Source organism: Palaemon carinicauda, chromosome 2, assembly GCF_036898095.1.
Source record: "Palaemon carinicauda isolate YSFRI2023 chromosome 2, ASM3689809v2, whole genome shotgun sequence".
NCBI lineage: Eukaryota > Metazoa > Arthropoda > Malacostraca > Decapoda > Palaemonidae > Palaemon > Palaemon carinicauda.
This window is the reverse complement of record NC_090726.1, coordinates 59,477,424-59,499,923: the sequence shown is the minus strand read 5'-3', so window position 1 is coordinate 59,499,923 and position 22,500 is coordinate 59,477,424. Positions and strand designations below refer to the sequence as shown.

The 22,500-nt window shown below is 35.2% G+C and overlaps 2 protein-coding genes across 2 annotated transcripts in view; one reads left to right on the top strand and one right to left on the bottom strand.

Annotated features, from left to right (window-relative positions):
* Positions 1-788, top strand: part of LOC137616858 (mannose-binding protein A-like) — a 5,607-nt gene extending 4,819 nt beyond the window's left edge. Inside the window, exon 5 of the mRNA XM_068346782.1 lies at positions 628-788. Coding sequence (XP_068202883.1) covers positions 628-788 — 161 coding nt within the window. The remainder of the gene's footprint in view (positions 1-627) is intronic.
* Positions 789-4,334: 3,546 nt separating this feature from the next.
* LOC137617767 (uncharacterized) overlaps positions 4,335-22,500 on the bottom strand; it is a 32,191-nt gene continuing 14,025 nt past the window's right edge. The window contains exons 3-9 of the mRNA XM_068347747.1: positions 20,612-20,803; positions 17,669-19,312; positions 17,346-17,461; positions 13,376-13,507; positions 12,123-12,317; positions 6,142-6,258; positions 4,335-4,926 (exon numbers count right to left, since the gene is read on the bottom strand). Coding sequence (XP_068203848.1) covers positions 4,684-4,926; positions 6,142-6,258; positions 12,123-12,317; positions 13,376-13,507; positions 17,346-17,461; positions 17,669-19,312; positions 20,612-20,803 — 2,639 coding nt within the window. The 3' untranslated portion in view covers positions 4,335-4,683. The remainder of the gene's footprint in view (positions 4,927-6,141; positions 6,259-12,122; positions 12,318-13,375; positions 13,508-17,345; positions 17,462-17,668; positions 19,313-20,611; positions 20,804-22,500) is intronic.

Sequence of the window (22,500 nt, the reverse complement as noted above, 5' to 3'; positions counted from 1 at the left end):
TATATGCATGTGTTTGTGTGACTGTGTGTGTTTAAACCATTGAATTCCGAACTACTCAGTCAAGGTGGAAATTGATATCAACAAACGCATTTTTTAGCACCCATCTACTGTGATGTTTTATAATAATTTCTATCATGGATGTTATCTCTCCTCAGATCTCCTGAATCATTGTTCCAACCCATATTCTCCCATTCTCTCCACTGACCAAACTACCCGTGCTCCTTCTGATCCATTTGTTTCCCGACAACGTCTATTTGTTTGAAGTTCAGTAAGCTCACTTCAATGCCCAATAGAATAAATGTTTAACATTAAATGCTGATGTATATTCATTTTCCTTTGTTCTTTAATTCAATATTCTTTCTTACATCTCTTCAATTTTCCTTGTTTTGTATTTTTAGTTTATATATGTTTTGCAGTGCCCCAATTACCTTTCAGGAAAACTCAACTAGTATATTTTATTACATATACCCCTCAATTCTTTCAGGAGCAAGGACTGACGATGCCGAGACCTATTCTTAAACCTAGAAATGTATGCTTAACTGTTCCACAGGAATATCTTAATGTTCAGTCGCCAAATCTAATTACTTCATGATCAGTTAAACATTTTTTTTTCTATCATCATTCCAGGTGAAATTGTTACAATCTCTCGCCTTGCCTGGCTTATAGGAGATCCAAATGGCTTTGATAAAGAAAACTGTGTTGGATTGACATTAGGCGGGTTTCTCGTTGACATCGATTGTAATTCCTGGCATCGCGTGTTATGTGTTAAGAAATTCTCCTTAATGTAGACCTACAGAGTACGCCTTTTTTATAGTTACTTAACAACTTTGGGAAATCATCTAGTCAAATTCAGGGCTGCTTTATTTTCTCAGGAAGTTTCTTTGCACTTGTTGATGAGCTCTGGAATATCCTCCCTGCCTTCGCTTTCCATGATCAAAGTGCTTCTCCTTTCTATCTTGATTCACTCTAAATTGCTTCGAGGTTTAGGCCCAAATTATGCTTCCATTTCATATCTTATTTTGTCAAGTCTTTGTTTAATAAGTACCTTTAATCATTCCGTCCCTTCAACATTTGCTTTAAAGAAACTGTTAAGAATAAGAAATATTTTTTTTACATCATTCTTGATAACTTACATTAACTAACTAATGAAAAAGAGGAAAACTATGTAGGCCTATGTTTACATTTAAATCATTATACGTCCAAAAGCTTTTGTTTGTGATTTATCTTACTATTTTCCTGGTGCATTAAATATACACGAAAATAACCATGTTTCTAAAAGCATATCTTTGTATTTATCCTAAGAAGTTGTATATCCCGCAGTAACCTTTCCAATGGTAAATTCAGGTGTAACACTTCCCGTGTTAATCCTGGTATAACCTCCCCTGTGGTTAATCCAGGCGCAACCTTTCCGTGTCAATTCTGGTGTAACATTTCCGGTGGTATATCCTGGTGCAACTCTAATGGTTATAAATCCTCGTGCAACCTTTCCGGTAATGAATCCAGGTGCAACCCTTATGGTGGTAAATCCAAGTGCAACCCTATCGGTGTTAATCCTGATGTAACCTTTCTGGTGGTAAATACAGGTGTAATCCTTCTGGTGTTAATCCTGGTGCAACCTTTCCAGCAGTAAATCCATGTGCAATCCTTATGGTGGTAAATCTTGGTGTAACCTTCCGGTGTTAATCCTGGTGCAACCCCTCCGGTGGTAAATCCAGGTGCAACTCTTCTGGTTTCAATCCTGATGTAACATTTCCAATGGTAAATCCAGGTGCAAACCTTATGGTGGTAAATCCTGGCAAACTTTTCTAGTTAGATCCAGGTGCATCCCTTTAGGTGGTAAATCCTGGTGTAACCCTTCAGCTTTTAATCCTTGTGTGACCTTTCTGGTGGTAAATCCAGGTGTAATCCTTCTGATGTTAATCCTAGTGCAACATATCGAGTGTTAAATCTAAGGGCCACCCTTACGGTGGTAAATCTTGGTGTAACCTTTCTGGTGTTAATCCTGGTGTAACCTTCCCGGTTGTAAATCCAGGTGAAGCTCTTCTGGTGTCAATCCTGGTGTAGCCTTTCCAGTGGCAAATCCAGGTGCAACCCATATGATAGTAAATCCTGATGTAACCCTTCTGGTGTTAATCCTGATGCAACCCTTTCGGTGTTATTCCTGGTGTAACCTTTCCGGTAGTAAATCCGGGTGCAGCCCTCCTGGTGTCAATCCTGGTGTAACGTTTCTGGTGGTAAATCCAGGTGCAACCCATATGATAGTAAATCCTGATGCAACCCTTCCGGGGTTAATCCTGATGTAACATTTTTGGAGATATCTTGAGGTGCAACCATTATGGGGGTAAATCGTAGTGTAACCCTTCCAGTGTTAATCCTGATGTAACCTTATCACTAGTAAATTCAGGTGCAACCCTTCCGGTGTCAGTCTTGGTGTAACCTTCCTGTTGATATATTCAGGTGTAACCCTTCTGGTGTCAATCCTGGTGTAACCTTTCTAGGAGTAAATCCAGGTGCAACCCTTATGGTAGTAAATCCTTGGTGCTGATCATGCGTATACATGGTCATTCTCTATTTCATTGTCCTTCTAGCTAGGGGATTGTCACTGTTTCTTGTCTCTGCCATGCCCTTTCCAGTGGTAAATCCAGGTGCAACCTGTATGGTGGTATATCCTGGTGTAATTCTTCCGGTGTTAATCCTGATACAACCATTTCAGTGGGGAATCCATGCGTAACTTTTCCTGTGTTAATCTTTGTGCGACATTTTCGGTGGTGAATCCAGGTGCAACCCTTATGGTGGTAAATCTGGTGTGACTTTCCTATGTTAATCCTGGTGTAACCTTTCTGGTGGTAATTCTAGGTTTAATCTTTCCGGTGTTAATCCTGAAGTAACCTTTCCGGTGGTAAATCCAGGTGCAACCCTTAGGGTGGCAAATCCTGATGCAACCTTTCTGATGGTAATTCCTGGTTTAAAACCTTCAGATTCTCAACAAGTATCGTGGATTTGGATTTAGGACTTTGGATAATATAGCCCAGCCCTGGGGTCCGTGAGTCCAATCGGCACCCAAGTTACACCATGAAATAAAAGTTAGAAAGATATCGAGCACCAAGAAGAAAAAAAAAAAGGAAGAGGGAATGGAAGTTATGAAAGTACTAAACAATGGAAAACGAATTAAAAAAAAATTTACATTTTTAAAACCTGATCCTGGGACATTTTGTTTTCAATCTGCTCTTTACTGACATTAGCGAATGCTTTTCTGAAAAGCCAGGTTACTGATTTATTATGAAAAAATGAAGGAAATGCAATGAAAATATAAAAACTAAGAATCAAGAAGTTTTATAGACTAGCAGCCTAATGACTGACATGTTTAAGTTATTGCCAGAGAGTTTAATATTTGGGTAATTGTTTATAAGACCACGCTCTCCATTCACTCCCAAATTATGCAGTCCTGCAGCTCTCCTCTTTTTGTATAGTAATTAGGAAGTTCTTTAAATGCTGGGAAAGCAAATAATGGCAAGATATGTTGAGGAAGGGGGAAGGGGATATAAAAAGAAAATAGCTCGGTTTCCTCACTAAACGACTTGGAACTGACATGTCAACATAGTCAACCAAGCAGAATTCGTGATGCCAGCGTACATAAACAGAAGTTCGTGATGCCAGCATACATTTGATATACTGTATATTCAAAATATACTTAATTAAAAATGAATTAATTACTCAAAAGTGTCCATAAAATATACAATTTACAAATAGTGACCCTTTTGAGTAATCACTCAATTTTTGATTAAGTATATTTTGAATATACAGTATACATAATGGACGCTGGCATAACGAATTTTGTGTGGTTGACTATGTTGACATGTCAGTTCCAAGTCGTTTAGTGAGGAAACCGAGCTATTTTCTTTTTATATCCCCTTCCCCCTTCCTCAACATATCTTGCCATTTGTTGCTTTCCCAGCATTTAAGGAACCTCTTAATTACTATACAAGAAGAGGAGAGCTGCAGGACTGCATAATTTGGGAGTGAATGGAGAGCGTGGTCTTGTAAATAATTTCGAAGATTTGTTTAGTCATATGGAAAGGTTGATAGCAAGATTAAAAGTGATAATATGATGTACTTTTTAATCTCATGGTAAAAGGTTAATGGTACAACAAAGAGTAACTGTATCTTATATTTACTGAAAAAGAATTACAGATTAAAGGATTGTATATATATATATATATATATATATATATATATATATATATATATATATATATATACATATATATATATGTATATATATATATATATATATATATATATATATATATATATATATAAATATGGATCTACCCTAAGATTCCTACTTCCTACTGTATCTCACTTCATAAAAGTAATTGCTCTTTCACCCTCAACTGCTGTATTCAATCAACGTACGAATTAGAACAGTAAACATTAAAACAGTACCCAGTTCAAAATTATTGTACATTGAGTCACACTATACATGGTCTAACAAACTTTTATGAGTGCGCCTATCCTAAAGCACTTGGACTTAAACCTAAAATGAAATATTTTTCAAACCTATCTAAAATCAATCAAGAGTAATAAATATATATTTATTACCAAGGTTTATAGTGTGCCCATTTCATTAACAAGTATAGTACATTAAAGCACTTAGAAGCTACATAACACACAAGGAATAGCCTACGCTTCCTCTATTTCGTCGGTGAATTGTTCTTCATAGTGAACGTTGGTAGCCAGCATACTCTTCTTATAGCCAATAATCGAATATGTCAGGAGAAAGATGAAGGAGATGATTGGATAAACAATGCGGCTGATGTAATTCACTCTTGTGGCGCGAAGGCGGTTCAGAACAGCCCGGTCGAACTGGTTTAGTCTCATGAGGCCATTAACGGTCAGATCCTTCTCCTTGTTGCCTACTTCCGTCTGAGGACCGAGGTACATTATTATTATTATTATTATTATTATTATTATTATTATTATTATTATTATTATTATTATATAAGCTACAACCCTAGTTAGAAAAGCAGGATGCTACAAGCCCAAGGACTCCAACAGGGAAAAAATAGCCTAGTGTTGAAGGGAAACAAGGAAATAAACGACAAAAAAGTAATGAGCAATTGAAACAAAATGTTTTAGATCAGTAACATTAAAATAGATCTATCATATATAAACTAAAGAAACTTCTAAGAAAAAAAAAGATAAAACACGAGGAAGAGAAATAAGATAGAATAGTGTGCCCGAGTGTACTCTCAATCAAAAGAACTCTACCCCAAGACAGTAGAAGACCATGGTACAAAGGCTATGGCACTGCATAATTAGGGGGAAATTATATTAATTATACCCGGGAATTGCAATGTTATACTACGGAGGATCACACGTCAACATTTCACAGTTTCTGTAAAATCAAAGAGCACCAGCCAGGAGTGAGAATTTGTATATTTTACAAGGCAATTCCTTATTGCTTCTCAACTACATTTCATTCTTATTCAAATACCTGTTCGTATGCTTGTTTTATTATTATTATTCATTTGTTCTAGTTATTAATAACTTGTATTATTTTTCATCTAAATAAAGATATTCTGATCTGTCAGTATTAAATTACTATGGCCATGGTCGTTTTGTCTTACCTAATGCGATTAAGTATCTACCTGTATTTTGTATAGTAATAACAGTCAGACCAACTTTTGTTACTATCGCAACTATGCATATTGCTATTAGAAGAAACATGTATTATTCTCTTATAGATAGGACTGGGTTACTATCTAGCAACACACACACACGCGCGCGCGCTCAAACCTTTGGGGAGCATGAACTTGACATTCGTGTAAGATTTGTTGGTACCAATTCGGTCCAAAATTATAAATTTTCACCTATCTATATTCTATGAAATCCCATTAAAGCTGTAGTTACTAAATATGTTTCATATTTCAAACTTGAAATGTAATCCAGGTTATGAGGCCAACAAGTTCAAACTGACAACGAATGAATAAAATATAACTGTTTGCTTTCCATTATCAATCTTCAATACCGGCCAGAGGAAGTACCTAACTGGTGCAAAAATCAAACACAGGGGTCATTGAGGTTATGAATGTACTGACTTAAAAAGGAGAAAAAAAAATAGGTTTTGTGGATACTTACAAACAAATACTGAATTATAACAACAACGACACACACTGCAAACAAACTTATGACACAGTAGACGAACCACACGTCAACCAGTTTCAGGTAGGCTGTTCTTGGGATGGATGTGCTCACCTGAGAAAGAGAAGCAAGAAGAAGAGTTACAATGATTTACAAGGATTTTGGATGTCCCAAAGACTTTTTAGTTTATCTGCGGAGACTCCGTTTGCTCTTGGGTTGAGCGAATTAGTTTAAATGTTTAGAGTTTTTATGATGGTGTCTAGCTTATTCTTTAAATCGTTCACCGTGTTACTGTTCACTATAACCGCTGGAAGTCTGTTATTATTATTATTATTATTATTATTATTATTATTATTATTATTATTATTATTATTATTATTATTCGCTAAGCCACAACCTTAGTTGGAAAAGCAAGAAGCTATAAGCCCAGGGGCTCCAACAGGGAAAAATAGCCCAGGTAGGAAAGGAAATAAGGAAATAAATAAACGATATGAGAAATAATGAACAATTATAATAAAAAACAGTTACAACATCAAAACAGATATTTTATATATAAACTATAAAAAGACGTTTTTCAGCCTGTACTACCTAAAAACATTTGCTGCAAGTTTGAACTTTTGAAGTTCTACTGATTCAAAGATCCTTTCACAACTTGGTCACAGCTGGAATAACACCTCTAGAATACGTATAGTATTGAGCCTCATGGTGGAGAAGGCCTGACTATTTGAATTAACTGCATGCCTAATTGAACGACAGTGCCAGAGATAAATATCTAGATCAGGAGTAACAAATTTAATAGACCGTAAGTTCCTGTCCAACAAATTAAGATGAGAGACATCAGCTGAAGACCAGATAGGAGAACAATACTCGAAAGAAGGTAGAATGAAAGAATTAAAACATTTCAGAATAGATTGATCACCGAAAATCTTAAAATACTTTCTCAATAAGACATTTTTTTGTGCAATTGAGGAAGACACAGACCTAATGAGTTTCTCGAAAGTAGATTTGCTGGCGAGAATCACACCTAAAACTTTAATTTCAAAAGAGTCATACAGAGTTAAAGAAACATTATCAATGCTGAGATCTGGATGTTAAGGAGCCACTGTCCTTGACCTACTTGAAATCATACTGAGTTTTGTTAGGATTCTACTTCACACCCCATAACTTGCACCATGCACTAATTTTAGCTAGATCTCTATTAAGGGATTCAGCAACCCCAGATCTACATTCAGGAGATGGAATTGATGCAAAGAGAGTAGCATCATCTGCATATGCAACAAGCTTGTTTTCTAGGTCAACCCACATGTCATGTGTATATAGTATGAAAAATAATGGGACAAGAACACTACCCTAAGGAACACCAGATATCACATTCTTATACTCACCATGGTGTCCATCAACAACAACCCTTTGTGATATATTACTTAAAAATTCAATAGTAATGCTAAGAAACGACCCACCCCCTCCCAACTGTTTGATTTTGAAAACAAGGGCCTCATGATTAACACGGTCAAAGGCAGCACTAAAATCAAGGCTAACCATACGAACTTACAGACTACAATCAAGGAATTTCTGTACAGCAATACATTGTTCCATGTATTCACTATGTTGTATGTAAAGAAATCACATTATCTCTGAACTAAAGAAGAAGAAGAAGAAGAGAGAGAGAGAGAGAGAGAGAGAGAGAGAGAGAGAGAGAGAGAGAGAGATTAATTTTTATCTGAATAGTCACGTTTTGCAATTTATTAAAAATCTCCATTGTTCGTGGCCCATTAGACTGCAAATAGGGAAACCAATCTACATCTGGAAAAAAAGACAAAAGAAAAGAAAAATAATATACATATGACTAGAATGAATTAAATCTCGATGTTGTTACCATTTATTTAAAAAGTTAATAAATCTGTAGCTGAGACGAATGAAATTTATCTTTACTTCAAGTTAGTTGGTTCATACTCCATTTTATAGAAATTTAGTCTTCTTTTGGGTAAAACTATTATTACGAGGTCAAGCCCTAATGGCAATATGAGTAGTAGTAGTATTCATAACTTGTTATGTCTATTACCACAGATAGAGCGAGGTGATAGAGATCCTTTTCAATCATTCCTTCAAAGGTTTAAAGGTCACTCATGAATGGCAGAGGCAAGGGATACTGCCAATTCCCCAGCTAGCAGTGCAATGCCCTAGAGACTGGCCATATAGGCTACCAATACGATCAGCGCCAAAACCCTTCTCCACCCAAGCTAGGACCAGGGAGGACCAGGCAATGGCTGTTGAAGACTCAGTAGGTAGACCTATAGACGCCCCAAAACACCCAATTCTTAGCTCACAAGGATGGTGAGGTTGTAGACACTAAAGAAACCATCTAGCTTGAGCATGACTCGAACCCCAGTCCGTCGATCGCCCAGAAGGACGTTTCCTACAGGACGCCAGAAACTTATTATTGTTATTATTATTATTATTCCCCTAGTTGGAAAAGCAGGATTCTATAAGCCCAAGGGGTCCAAAGGGAAAAATAGCCCAGCGAGGAAAGGAAATAAGGGAACAAATAAACTATATGAAAAGTAATTATTCTAAAAACAATAACATTTAATCAGATATGTCATATATAAACTGTAAAAAGACTTATGTCAGCCTGTTCAACATAAAAAAAAAAAGATTGCTGGAAGTTTGAACTTTTGAAGTTCAACCGATTCAACTACCCGATTGGGAAGATCATTCTACAACTTGGGCGCAGCTCATGGGCGTAGGAGTAGGGAGAAAGTTGCTATAACCCCTCACCTTTTTTTTGCAGTCAATTTACTCTTCTATCCTTTACTTCAGAAAACGTTAAAATATATTAAACTGCAAAAATGTAGTAACTCAGAAAAGATTTAAAGGTATTAAATTGCATAAATCTAGTAACTCATTCTACATAAGAATTATCATTTTAAAACAATATCTCGAATAGAAGATTTTTTTTAACAGGTATACATATATTTCTATATTAGAGTAAGAAATTATTCTACTTATATGTATGTACACACACACACACACACACACACATATATATATATATATATATATATATATATATATACATATATATATATATATATGTATATATATATATATATATATGTATATATGTATGTACATATATATATATATATATATATATATATATATATATATATATATATATATATATATATCATGGACATAGGAGCATTTTTTCGGGTTGGGGGCTAAAGTTTGAAAAATCACTAACGGTGGGGCGTCCTCTACTTTAGTTTGCTCTTGTATCTATATTACTCTTTTTCTGTCTCTTAGTGTTAATCCTATCATTATTCTTTCCAAAAATATTTGATTTGTTACTAGCATATGTTTTAAGGCTTTAGTAAGGCTCTAAGTTTCTGATGCATAAGTTAATACTTGTAGGACCATCTGGTTGAATACTTTTCTTTTTAGAGAAACTGGCATATTACGTTTCATTATGTCTTTTTGTTTACCAAAAGCTCTCCATCTCATGCTTATCCTTCTCTTAATTTCGGTTTCATGTCTTGGGAAACACCTATTGTCTGTCCTAAATATGTATATTAATTAACAACCTCCAGAGGTTCGTTTTAACAATGATTTGTTGTCTCACTCCATTTTCATTGAATATCATCTTAGTTTTACTCACTTTCATTTCAAGTCCGACTACATTTTTTGCTTTCTCTAATCAAATTTTCTCTCATTTGTAATTCCTCTCATGATTCACATACAGAACTAACAGAAGTGAGTCATCTGCAAATCTTAAGCTTCTAAGGTATTCCCCATTAATGTTAATTCCTATATTTTCCCATCTTATTTTTTAAACTACTTCTTGACATCCTGTGAATAATATATTGCGGGTGGGGTCTCCCTGTCTAACTCCTTTCTCAATCGGAGTTTTAGAATGGCTGTACTTCCTGTATAGATATCGTCAAGTGTTCTAATTAAGTACCATCTATCCCTCGTCTTTGGAGGGCTTTTATTACTGCAAAAGTTTTGAAAAAAATCAAAAGCTTTCTTAATCTTTAAATGCTATTAACATTGGTTTGTCATACTAAGTTTATTTTTCCATTTGGTGATTAATTACATGAATATGGATAGTTGAATATTAACTTCTAAAACCTGCCTATTAGTCTAGCTTTCTTTTCGAATATGATCTTTGTAAATATTTCATATATTACTGTAAGTAAACTTATTGGGCTGTATTTTTCAGGTCTTTTGTGTCTCTTTTTGCGAAATAATATAGTGAGAAATGTATTCCAAGCTGAAGGTATAGAGCAGTTCTGCAAACCTTTTGTGTAAAGTTCAGCGAGGTTTACTACTATGAATTATCCATTATTCAATAATAAATCAATTTGTTAGGCCATCTTCTTCTGCTTTGCCTCTTTTCCTGACTTTTCATGCTTTCTTACTTCTACTTGCGAGGTTATAGGTTGGCCAGGGCACCAGCCACCCATTGAGATACTACCGCTAGAGAGTTATAGGGTCCTTTGACTGGCCAGACAGTACTACTTTTGATCCCTTTCTCTGGTTACGGTTCATTTCATCCTGTCTGACACATACACAGAATAGTCTGGCCTATTCTTTACACATTCTCCTATTTCCTCATACACTTGACAACATTGAAATTACCAAACAATTCTTCTTCTCTCAAGAGGTTAACTCCTGCACTGTTATTGTTCATTGGCTACTTTCCTCTTGGTAAGGGTAGAAGAGACTCTTTAGCTATGGTAAGTAGCTCTTCTAGGAGGACACTCCAAAATCAAATCATTGTTCTCTAGTTTTAGATAGTGCCATAGTCTCTGTACTATGGTCTTCCGCTGTCTTGGGGTAGAGATCTCTTATTGACGGTACACTTGGGCACACTATTCTATCTTGTTTCTCATCCTCTTGTTATTTTATAGTTTATATAAAAAAGAACTATTTTAATATTATCATTGTTCTTAAACTTCTCTTGAAGTTTATATCTTTTTTTTCTGTCCTCACTGGGCTATTTTCCCTATTGGATCCCCTGTGCTTATAGCATCCTGCTTTTCCAACTAGGGTTGTAGCTTAGCAAGTAATAATAATAATAATAATAATAATAATAATAATAATAATAATAATAATAATAATAATAATGTTACTTTCGATACCGGTGTGGTGTTTCATTATTTCAATTGGCAAAATTATTTCTTATACCACTATTGTATGGCATTGTATAGAAATCCTCTGCAATATTTATCACTTCATCTCTTTTGTTGATGTAACCATTTCCATCCGCTAAAGCAAACATTTGTTGGCGCCGTCCCAAGACTCCTTTTTATTAATTTGATGCTTTTTCCTTTCTTTTGTGTTACCTCAATTTTGGTCTGATTATGTTTACGAATATCTTGGGTTTTTAGTTTATTGTCTTGGATAGTTCTACTGATTCTATTTTATCTCTCTTTGATTTTACCCTCATTTCAATTCTTTTCTTTATCACATTTTTGGTGCTTTATGATAGTTTTCCTTGATTTTGTTTAGAAACTTTTTCTACCTATCTCTTATGCTGATCCCAATGAAAATTTTTTTAAATTACCTTTTATTTCCTCTTTATTTGCTTCTATTTCGTCATCTAGCTAGGAGTACCTATTGCTAAACTAAACTCATCATATTTTTCTCTTATTACAGGAGTGTCTAATTTTTTTCTTAAAATGTTTTTCTTCCTTTCCTTAGATCTAGAAAAATTTTACTTCTTGACTTTAACATGTTTAACTCTGTTACATCTTTTACTAAATTAGCTAAATCTATTTTTTTTTCGTTTCTACATTTAGTATTGAGCCTCCTGATGGAGAAAGTATGACTATTAGAATTAACTGTATACCTAGTATTACGAATAGGATGATACTGTCCGGGAAGATCTGCCTGTAAAGGATAGTCAGAATTATGAAAAATCTTACGCAACATGCATAACGAGCTAATTGAACGACGGTGCCAGAGATTACCTGGGAGAAGAAGGTAGCCTCGACCAGAAGGCCCGTCAGTCCAACCATGATTCTCTCTTCAAAGGCAGTGAGTGGGTAAAATAGGATGGAGTAACCAATAACGATGATAATACTCGTGGGAAGGTAGGTGGAGAAGATGTAAAACGTCGAAAGGCTGTGGAAGGTCAATTTCACTGCTAGACCGCTGTAGTTGCCCTGTGGAAGAAGAACTGTAAATTTTAAAATATTTGCAGATTTTGGGGACTAGCGTTTGACCTGGATCTGTTGAAGCTACGGGAGATTCTAAAACCCAAATTCGTAACTGAATGTGTCCGACTGGAAGAGAATTAAAGTTTTTTTTTTTTTTAAGGTTCGATGCTTATTATTTAAATGGGAGATTAATCAGCCTAATGATTCGTTTATTCTTAATTTGAGAGTAACGAATTAGCGGGAAAATGCGATCCCCTCATTGGTTAATAATTGGTTAGTTATTACCTATTATGGAATGTACGAACTGTGGTAGGTTTACTGACATATTTCTTTTCATGTACTTTATGAAGGTTCACATTGATCATGGATATAATATGAATAATATTTTAAATAATTTTTTGTACTGCACATATCTTGATGATCATTTCAGTTGGTTAGATTGAGGACATAGAATATATTTATAATGATTAAGAGTAAATGGAACATCCAATAGTGAATGTTTATGAAGGACATCATTATGATGTGGTACAGGTATTATCACTATGAATATGGAATATACACTGTATTTGGTTGTTACAAGGTCAGTATACCAAACGCTTTCAACAAATTGAACAGTAAATAAATACTGGTTTTATCTTTTGCCTCTATAGCATAATTATCAATAGGTTATGGCATCGTTTTTGGTTGTGTCTAAAGCCATGACTGAATCCATTTTAGCTAATGAATATTAAAGATCTTTGGGTCACAACTGAAGCTGCCTGTACTCTTTAAAGACTTCAGATTTACAGGCCATACCCAAATCTTTCAGAATTACAGAGAACATAAGCAAAACAATATTTCATAACTGTTAAAAACACATGCAAACTTACAAAGACTCAAAGTAAATCCTGGATATTCATCCATATCAAAATAAAACCAGATTCTCCATGATCCATAACCTGCCTCTGTACAAACTATTATTGAAATCTAAACATGATATTCTATCATATCTTTTAGGCAGGTTAACAAACAAAATGAACAACCCTTTTTTCACAATATCGGTGGATGAAATGTATAATAATCACCTCATCTTTCCTTATCATAAGCTCAGATGCTAGTTGGTATTCCAACCCTCTTCGGACTCCTAAGAAGTGCACTCCTTTCCCGAGAGGCTGCAGCATGACGTAGTCCTTTGTTACAGCTGACAGCCGAACAGCCTAGAAATGAATAAGCAAGTTCATGAATGACAAGGAAAGTAATTGATCTGTTACACGCCTAGTCTTATTAGGTAAATAAGTAAACTTGCTGGTGACAAAAAACATAAGTGATCTGCTACACGCCTAGTCTTATTAGGTAAATAAGTAAACTTGCTGGTGACAAAAAACATAAGTGATCTGCTACACGCCTAGTCTTATTAGGTAAATAAGTAAACTTGCTGGTGACAAAAAACATAATTGATCTGCTACACGCCTAGTCTTATTAGGTAAATAAGTAAACTTGCTGGTGACAAGAAACATAATTCACCTGCTACACACCAAGTCTTATTAGGTAGATAAGAAAACTTGCTGGTGATAAGAAACATAATTGATATGCTACCCACCAAGTTTTATTAGGTAAATAAGTAAACTTGCTGGTGACAAGAAACATAATTGGTCTGCTACATGCGTAGTCTTATCAGGTAAATAAGTAAACTTGCTGGTGAGAAAAAACATAATTCACCTGCTACACACCAAGTTTTATTAGGTAAATAAGTAAACTTGCTGGTGACAAGAAACATAATTGGTCTGCTACACGCGTAGTCTTATCAGGTAAATAAGTAAACTTGCTGGTGAGAAAAAACATAATTCACCTGCTACACACCAAGTCTTATTAAGTAAATAAGTAAACTTGCTGGTGACAAAAAACATAATTGATCTGCTACATGCCTAGTCTTATCAGGTAAATGAATAAACTTGCTGTTGACAAGAAACATAATTCACCTGCTACACACCAAGTCTTATTAAGTAAATAAGTAAACTTGCTGGTGACAAAAAACATAATTGATCTGCTACACACCAAGTCTTATTAGGTAAATAAGTAAACTTGCTGGTGACAAAAAACATAAGTGATCTGCTACACGCCTAGTCTTACTAGGTAAATAAGTAAACTTGCTGGTGACAAAAAACATAATTCACCTGCTACACACCAAGTCTTATTAGGTAAATAACTAAACTTGCTGGTGACAAGAAACATAATTCATCTGCTACACACCAAGTCTTATTAGGTAGATAAGAAAACTTGCTGGTGATAAGAAACATAATTGATATGCTACCCACCAAGTTTTATTAGGTAAATAAGTAAACTTGCTGGTGACAAGAAACATAATTGGTCTGCTACATGCGTAGTCTTATCAGGTAAATAAGTAAACTTGCTGGTGAGAAAAAACATAATTCACCTGCTACACACCAAGTTTTATTAGGTAAATAAGTAAACTTGCTGGTGACAAGAAACATAATTGGTCTGCTACACGCGTAGTCTTATCAGGTAAATAAGTAAACTTGCTGGTGAGAAAAAACATAATTCACCTGCTACACACCAAGTCTTATTAAGTAAATAAGTAAACTTGCTGGTGACAAAAAACATAATTGATCTGCTACATGCCTAGTCTTATCAGGTAAATGAATAAACTTGCTGTTGACAAGAAACATAATTCACCTGCTACACACCAAGTCTTATTAAGTAAATAAGTAAACTTGCTGGTGACAAAAACATAATTGATCTGCTACACACCAAGTCTTATTAGGTAAATAAGTAAACTTGCTGGTGACAAAAAACATAATTGATCTGCTACATGCCTAGTCTTATCAGGTAAATGAATAAATTTGCTGTTGACAAGAAACATAATTCATCTGCTACACACCAAGTCTTACTAGGTAAATAAGTAAACTTGCTGGTGAGAAAAAACATAATTCACCTGCTACACACCAAGTCTTATTAAGTAAATAAGTAAACTTGCTGGTGACAAAAAACATAATTGATCTGCTACATGCGTAGTCTTATCAGGTAAATAAGTAAACTTGCTGGTGACAAAAAACATAATTCACCTGCTACACACCAAGTCTTATTAAGTAAATAAGTAAACTTGCTGGTGACAAAAAACATAATTCACCTGCTACACACCAAGTCTTATTAAGTAAATAAGTAAACTTGCTGGTGACAAAAAACATAATTCACCTGCTACACACCAAGTCTTATTAAGTAAATAAGTAAACTTGCTGGTGACAAAAAACATAATTGATCTGCTACATGCCTAGTCTTATCAGGTAAATAAGTAAACTTGCTGGTGACAAAAAACATAATTCACCTGCTACACACCAAGTCTTGTTAAGTAAATAAGTAAACTTGCTGGTGACAAAAAACATAATTCACCTGCTACACACCAAGTCTTATTAAGTAAATAAGTAAACTTGCTGGTGACAAAAAACATAATTCACCTGCTACACACCAAGTCTTATTAAGTAAATAAGTAAACTTGCTGGTGACAAAAAACATAATTCACCTGCTACACACCAAGTCTTATTAAGTAAATAAGTAAACTTGCTGGTGACAAAAAACATAATTCACCTGCTACACACCAAGTCTTATTAAGTAAATAAGTAAACTTGCTGGTGACAAAAAACATAATTCACCTGCTACACACCAAGTCTTATTAAGTAAATAAGTAAACTTGCTGGTGACAAAAAACATAATTGATCTGCTACACACCAAGTCTTATTAGGTAAATAAGTAAAGTTGCTGGTGACAAAAAACATAATTCACCTGCTACACACCAAGTCTTATTAAGTAAATAAGTAAACTTGCTGGTGACAAAAAACATAATTCACCTGCTACACACCAAGTCTTATTAAGTAAATAAGTAAACTTGCTGGTGACAAAAAACATAATTGATCTGCTACATGCCTAGTCTTATCAGGTAAATGAATAAACTTGCTGGTGACAAGAAACATAATTCATCTGCTACACACCAAGTCTTATCAGGTAGATAAGAAAACTTGCTGGTGACAAGAAACATAATTGGTCTGCTACACACCAAGTCTTATTAGGTAAATAAGTAAACTTGCTGGTGACAAGAAACATAATTCATCTGCTACACACCAAGTCTTATTAGGTAAATAAGTAAAGTTGCTGGTGACAAGAAACATAATTGGTCCGCTACACACCAAGTCTTATTAGGTAAATAAGTAAACTTGCTGGTGACAAGGAAAGTAATTGATCTGCTACACACCTAGTCTTATTAGGTAGATAAGTAAACTTGCTAGTGATTCGCTACACACCTAGACTTATTAGATAATTAAGTAAACTTGCTGGTGATAAGAAAAGTAATTGATTTGCTACAAACCTATTCTCTTTATATAAATGAGAAAAATTATTGGTGATAGGAAAAGTAATTGATTTGCTACACACCTAGTCATCTGACCACGAACATTAGCCTAAATACAATGGTGACTGCCACTGAACATTGGAAGCAATGCGGTAACTAGCTCCACACCAGCATTTGTCATAAACATTGACAGAGGAAGAGGCTAAATGACGTTCAAAAGACATTAGATTGCAGTAATAACACAAAGAATCAGGAGAGTCTCATTTAGAGGGGTTCTAAATAGATCCAGCATTGTTACTCTATGAATCCACCTGATCCTTGCCAAAGTTTTGGGAAGCTTGGATGAACTGATTTACAATATTTTAAAAGTTGATTATTTTTATGAAGTCAACAAACCTCTTTTGAAAGAAATTATGACGCATTAAAATGCTTAATTGTAAAAGTGCAAGAGGTAATTGCTGTTAGTATATAACCAATGACAGAATAAGAGGGTTGCTTAGGATAGAAATTTACTTTTTTTTCTAATTCTGAGTTACATTCCCACCAGCTATGATAATAATAAGGGTTTATTTTTCAAAGTACTTGGTTTCTTTACAATGATTACGAAGGTTAATGCTTTTATTCTTGGATACTCGTTTCTCTACACAATATGCTACAGTTAATTTAATTTGTATCAAACTTCTCTTGTAACTTACCACAGTGCAGACCTGAGTGTCAAAAGGGAACGTCTCGAGGTCGAATTGACACGCTGTGTAGATAGTTAACTTTCTCGTCAGTCTAAGAGGATTCTTCCGACCCTCAAATACCAATGCTGGAAGGTAAGGAGTTTTAAGATGGCTTCATTTTCATGTTGTATAATTGTGTAGCTAAATATGTTATATGATACAATGATGACATTGATATTTCAAAAATGATAAATCAATACAGTAATAACGATGCTTTGCATATTTTTTTTATATGATGTTTGTATCAGAATAATAATTTGATATTTGAGTAGGAAAACGTCTAACGACCTCACCTTCTTGCACATTCTGGTCATTGTCAGGTAATGGGTCTGATTGCCGAATTACCATGAGAGTTGATCTCCGAATCTCTGCTTTACTCATGGCTTTCTCATCACCTAAGAATTCGAGTTTTGGTAACCATGGAATGTAGTTGGAAATAGTATTCAACTCGTTGTTATGGTTAAGGTGTTTGAAGACCAGCCGTTCGTCAATCCACTCACAGATGACTTGTATCTCAGACACAAACTGGAAGTTGGCTAAATCAATCTCCCTGATGGAGAGGATGTTCATGAGAAATGAGACCTTGACAGGTTCCCCTTCAACTCTCGATGGGGAATCAGAGGTGTCGTAAGAAGCATCCAGTTCCAGGAAGTTGCAGTTAATCTCGTCAGATCCATCTTGGCAGTCAGTTTCAAAATTACATCTCTGTCCGATATCCACACAGGCTCCATCATTACAAGAGAATTGATTATTAGTACACGATGTTAAAACCAATGTCATATTGCTATTTCCACATCTGTCATTCTTGACTTCCCAGGTGTTTAAACCAATAGGGTAGTTTGTTGGTGAATTCATATTCAGCGTAGCGTGAATGTCAGGTTTGTCAAGCCGATACAAAGTCCATGAGCCATAACTAGTGATACCAGTCTCTGGATCGGTAACAGCGGGGTTTTTCACAATTATGGAGTAATAGACACCAGAAAAAAATATAGTGTTGTTTTCAAAGGAAAGAAAATAATCACGGTCGAACTCAGACTGTGGACAGAGTCCTCTGGCGTGAAGAACTTCCACTTTATCAAAAGAACAAACAGCGCAACGCTCGTTGTTACAGTTCTTTGAGAACCAAACACCATGTCTTGACGCAACTGTATCTTTTCTGCCAACAAAGGAGACGCAGTTGCTCTCCTGTGTTATGTTTAAGCCAGATCCATAGGAAAAACTAGTATATGTCAATGGGACATTTGTGGAGTAATGAAGCCATTGCTGAGTGTCAGGATCCCCTTTAATTCCAAGCCAAAACGTATCTATTGTACTTTCACCACATATTTCACCATAAGGTGAAACAATTTCAAATAAGGTACGCCTATCACTGGTGCTGTAGGGTACAGACAGCCTTCCTCCAGATGTATGGCATACCAGAGCACTGTCCTTGAAGGTACGGAGCTCTGGAAAAATTATTGTAAATTGATTTTCCTTACTGCAGAAAACTCCTTCAAAGACTTCAGAAAAATCTACATTCGAGACTTCGAAGTCTTTCTCTAGATTCTGAAACCCAATCTTAGGAAGAACATTGATGTGGACGCTACATTCTGTGTAGGATTTCATCACTGACTCTGGCAGGACGTAGTCATAGACCCTCAGGTCGGATAGATCAGCATGGAGACTCTGGAGTTTATTCAACCCACCATTGTAGATGTCCTGATCTTGGCCAATAAGTAGCATTCCACCTGCACGTACAATAAAGTCATCACTTTCGCCTATTTTTACTTTGCCTTCTAATACAGCCGCATCGGTAGCCAAGTTCCAGATGTTGTCTTCTAGGTCGAGAGCTATACATAGTGAGAGCCACTGGTTTATGTGGATAATTATAGGCAGTTCTTCGTATACAGGATTCTTACAGCAAGCGACGATGAGTATCTTCTTCTTGAAGTTCATACCTATGTCAGTGTGATTAGAATAATAGTTCCAGTCAGAAATTTCATGGATGAGGTAAACAATGTATATTTTGCTATAATGTTGAGTCTCTTAGTTTTGCAAAATCTTTTTGTCATAGTTATAGTATTAACTAGTAAAATATCAAACTTGGAATACTCTCTCAAGAAGTAAATTCTAATCATGAATGACAGCCATGCAGGATACTGAAATAGAAATATATAAAAGCTAAAAAACAAACTAAGAGATCAGTGGTTATATAAGTTCTATAAAGTGTACACTCATTTCTAAGTATCTAAGTGTAAAATAACATGCCAGAATAGGGAACAGATGATTACCTTCAGCATACATCTTTATATGTTTTGCCAAAAGGCATTCAAAACTTTTGGATAGTATGGAATTTATGGAAACTGGGTGGTAAATCCCAAGGATCTATAAGGATTTTTCTCTGCTTCCTCTTATATTTTCACTAAAGGACCAAACCGCTTATAAGTTCTTTGAGTAACCCCTTTATTCATACTGACATTTTATCAATTCGTTTTCTATAGCAGTTCATCACGGGTTCGCAACTGATTATAAATCTTATTCAACAATAACATAAAATAATGAGTTATCCATATTAGAATAATAAATGATTGATAACTAATGAGTGATAAAAATTTGGAGTCTACTATCCATTAAACACAACAGACCGTTACATTTTATTTCCAATGAATCACCTTTCCTTCACCATGATTCTTTCACCTATTCACATATGTGGTTCCGGCACACTGGATGCGACTGGCTTTCAGATATAAGATTCCCTACAAACGGAGTTAGAAGAAAGGAGTCGCATTTCAGACACGTTTATTCGTGGTAGGTTGCACTTCGGGTAAAGAGTATGGAAGGATTAGTTTGAAATACAAATATTTTTAATAATACACACATCACGTATATATACTTTATATATGTATATATATATATATATATATATATATATATATATATATATATATATTTATATATATACATATATATACACACACACATATATATATATATATATATATATATATATATATATATATATATATATATATATATATATATAAGTGTGTATATATAAATACATTTATATAAATAAGTATATATATATATATATATATATATATATATATATATATATATATATAGAGGCTACTATATTCATGTATAGATAGATAGATAGATAAATGAGGAGTATAGTGTTTGTGTGCATAGGGAGTATTGTGCATGTGCGCATGTGTGTACGTGTGCATGTACATGCCCACGTCCGCTCATATTACCAATGTAGATTTCATTAGCTTCATCTTCTACTGCGTAGGAAAAAATGGCGTCCTCATCCCTAGCTTGTAAGATCTTGATTCTAAAGCAGATTGTGAATCCCCTCATGACAGAAATTGGTTTCAGGTACCTGAGCAGTGTGTCTGTTCGGGCCATTCCATCCTTCTGGAAGTGGACCACAGTTTTCAAAGAGCCTGTGTGTGAGAGAAAAGGCAGGTTGAAAGGCAATCATCCTCTTTGAAGTGGTTTGGGTCTGCTGATATTCGGAATATTGTGCATTCTAGCTCTATGAAAAGAGTTGAGTCTACTGATATTCTGAATTATAGCTCTTTGGTGAAGGTTAAGTCTACTGATAATCTGAGTTTCCGCTCGTTGAAGAGGGTTGAGTTTTGATATTCTGAGTTCTAGCTCATTGATGAGGGCTACGTCTATTGATATCCTGAGTTTCCGCTCGTTGAAGGGGTTGACTACTGATATTCTGAGTTCTAGCTCATTGATGAGGGATAAGTCTAGTGATATTCTGAGTTCTAGTTCTAGTTCTCTGATGAGGGTTGAGCCTACTGATATTCTGAGTTCTAGCTCTTTTAAAAGGGTTTATTCTACTAGTATTCTGTGTTCTAGCTTTTGAAGAGGGTTGAGTCTACTGATATTCTGATTTCTAGCTCTTTGAAAACGGTTAAGTCTACTTATATTCTGAGTTCTGGCTCTTTGATGAGGGTTAAGTCGACTGATATTCTGAGTTCCAGTTCTTTGAAGAGGGTTGAGTCTTCTGATATTCTGAGTTGTAGTTCTTTGAAGAGGGTTGAGTCTACTAATATTCTGAGTTCTAGCTCTTTGAAGAGGGTTGAGGATCTACTGATATTCTGAGTTCTAGTTCTCTGATGAGGGTTGAGTCTACTGATATTCTGAGTTCTAGATCTTTGAAGAGGGTTGAGTCTACTGATATTCTGAGTTCTAGATCTTTGAAGAGGGTTGAGTCTACTGATATTCTTAGTTCTAGCTCTTTGATGAGGGTTGAGTCTACTGATATTCTGAGTTCTAGATCTTTGAAGAGGGTTGAGTCTACTGATATTTGAGTTCTAGCTCTTCGTAGAGGGTTGAGTCTACTGATATTCTGAGTTCTAAGTCTTAGAAGAGAGTTGAGTATACTAATATTCTGAGTTTTACCTCTTTGTAGAGGGTTGAGTCTACTGTTATTTTGAGTTCTAGCCCTTCTATGATGGTTGAGTCTACTGATATTCTGAGTTCTAGTTCTTAGAAGAGAGTTGAGTCTACTGATATTCTCAGTTTTAGCTCTTTGAAGAGGGTTGAGTCTACTAATATTCTGAGTTCTAGCTCTTTGTAGAGGGTTGAGTCTACTAATATTCTGATTTCTAGCTCTTTGATGAGGGTTGAGTCTTCTGATATTCTGAGTTCTAGTTCTTAGAAGAGGGTTGAGTCTACTGATATTCTGAGTTCTAGTTCTCTGATGAGGGTTGAGTCTACTGATATTCTTAGTTCTAGCTCTTTGATGAGGGTTGAGTCTACTGATATTCTGAGTTCTAGATCTTTGAAGAGGGTTGAGTCTACTGATATTCTGAGTTCTAGATCTTTGAAGAGGGTTGAGTCTACTGATATTCTGAGTTCTAGCTCTTTTAAGAGGGTTGAGTCTACTGATATTCTGAGTTCTAGATCTTTGAAGAGGGTTGAGTCTACTGATATTTGAGTTCTAGCTCTTCGTAGAGGGTTGAGTCTACTGATATTCTGAGTTCTAAGTCTTAGAAGAGAGTTGAGTATACTAATATTCTGAGTTTTACCTCTTTGTAGAGGGTTGAGTCTACTGTTATTTTGAGTTCTAGCCCTTCTATGATGGTTGAGTCTACTGATATTCTGAGTTCTAGTTCTTAGAAGA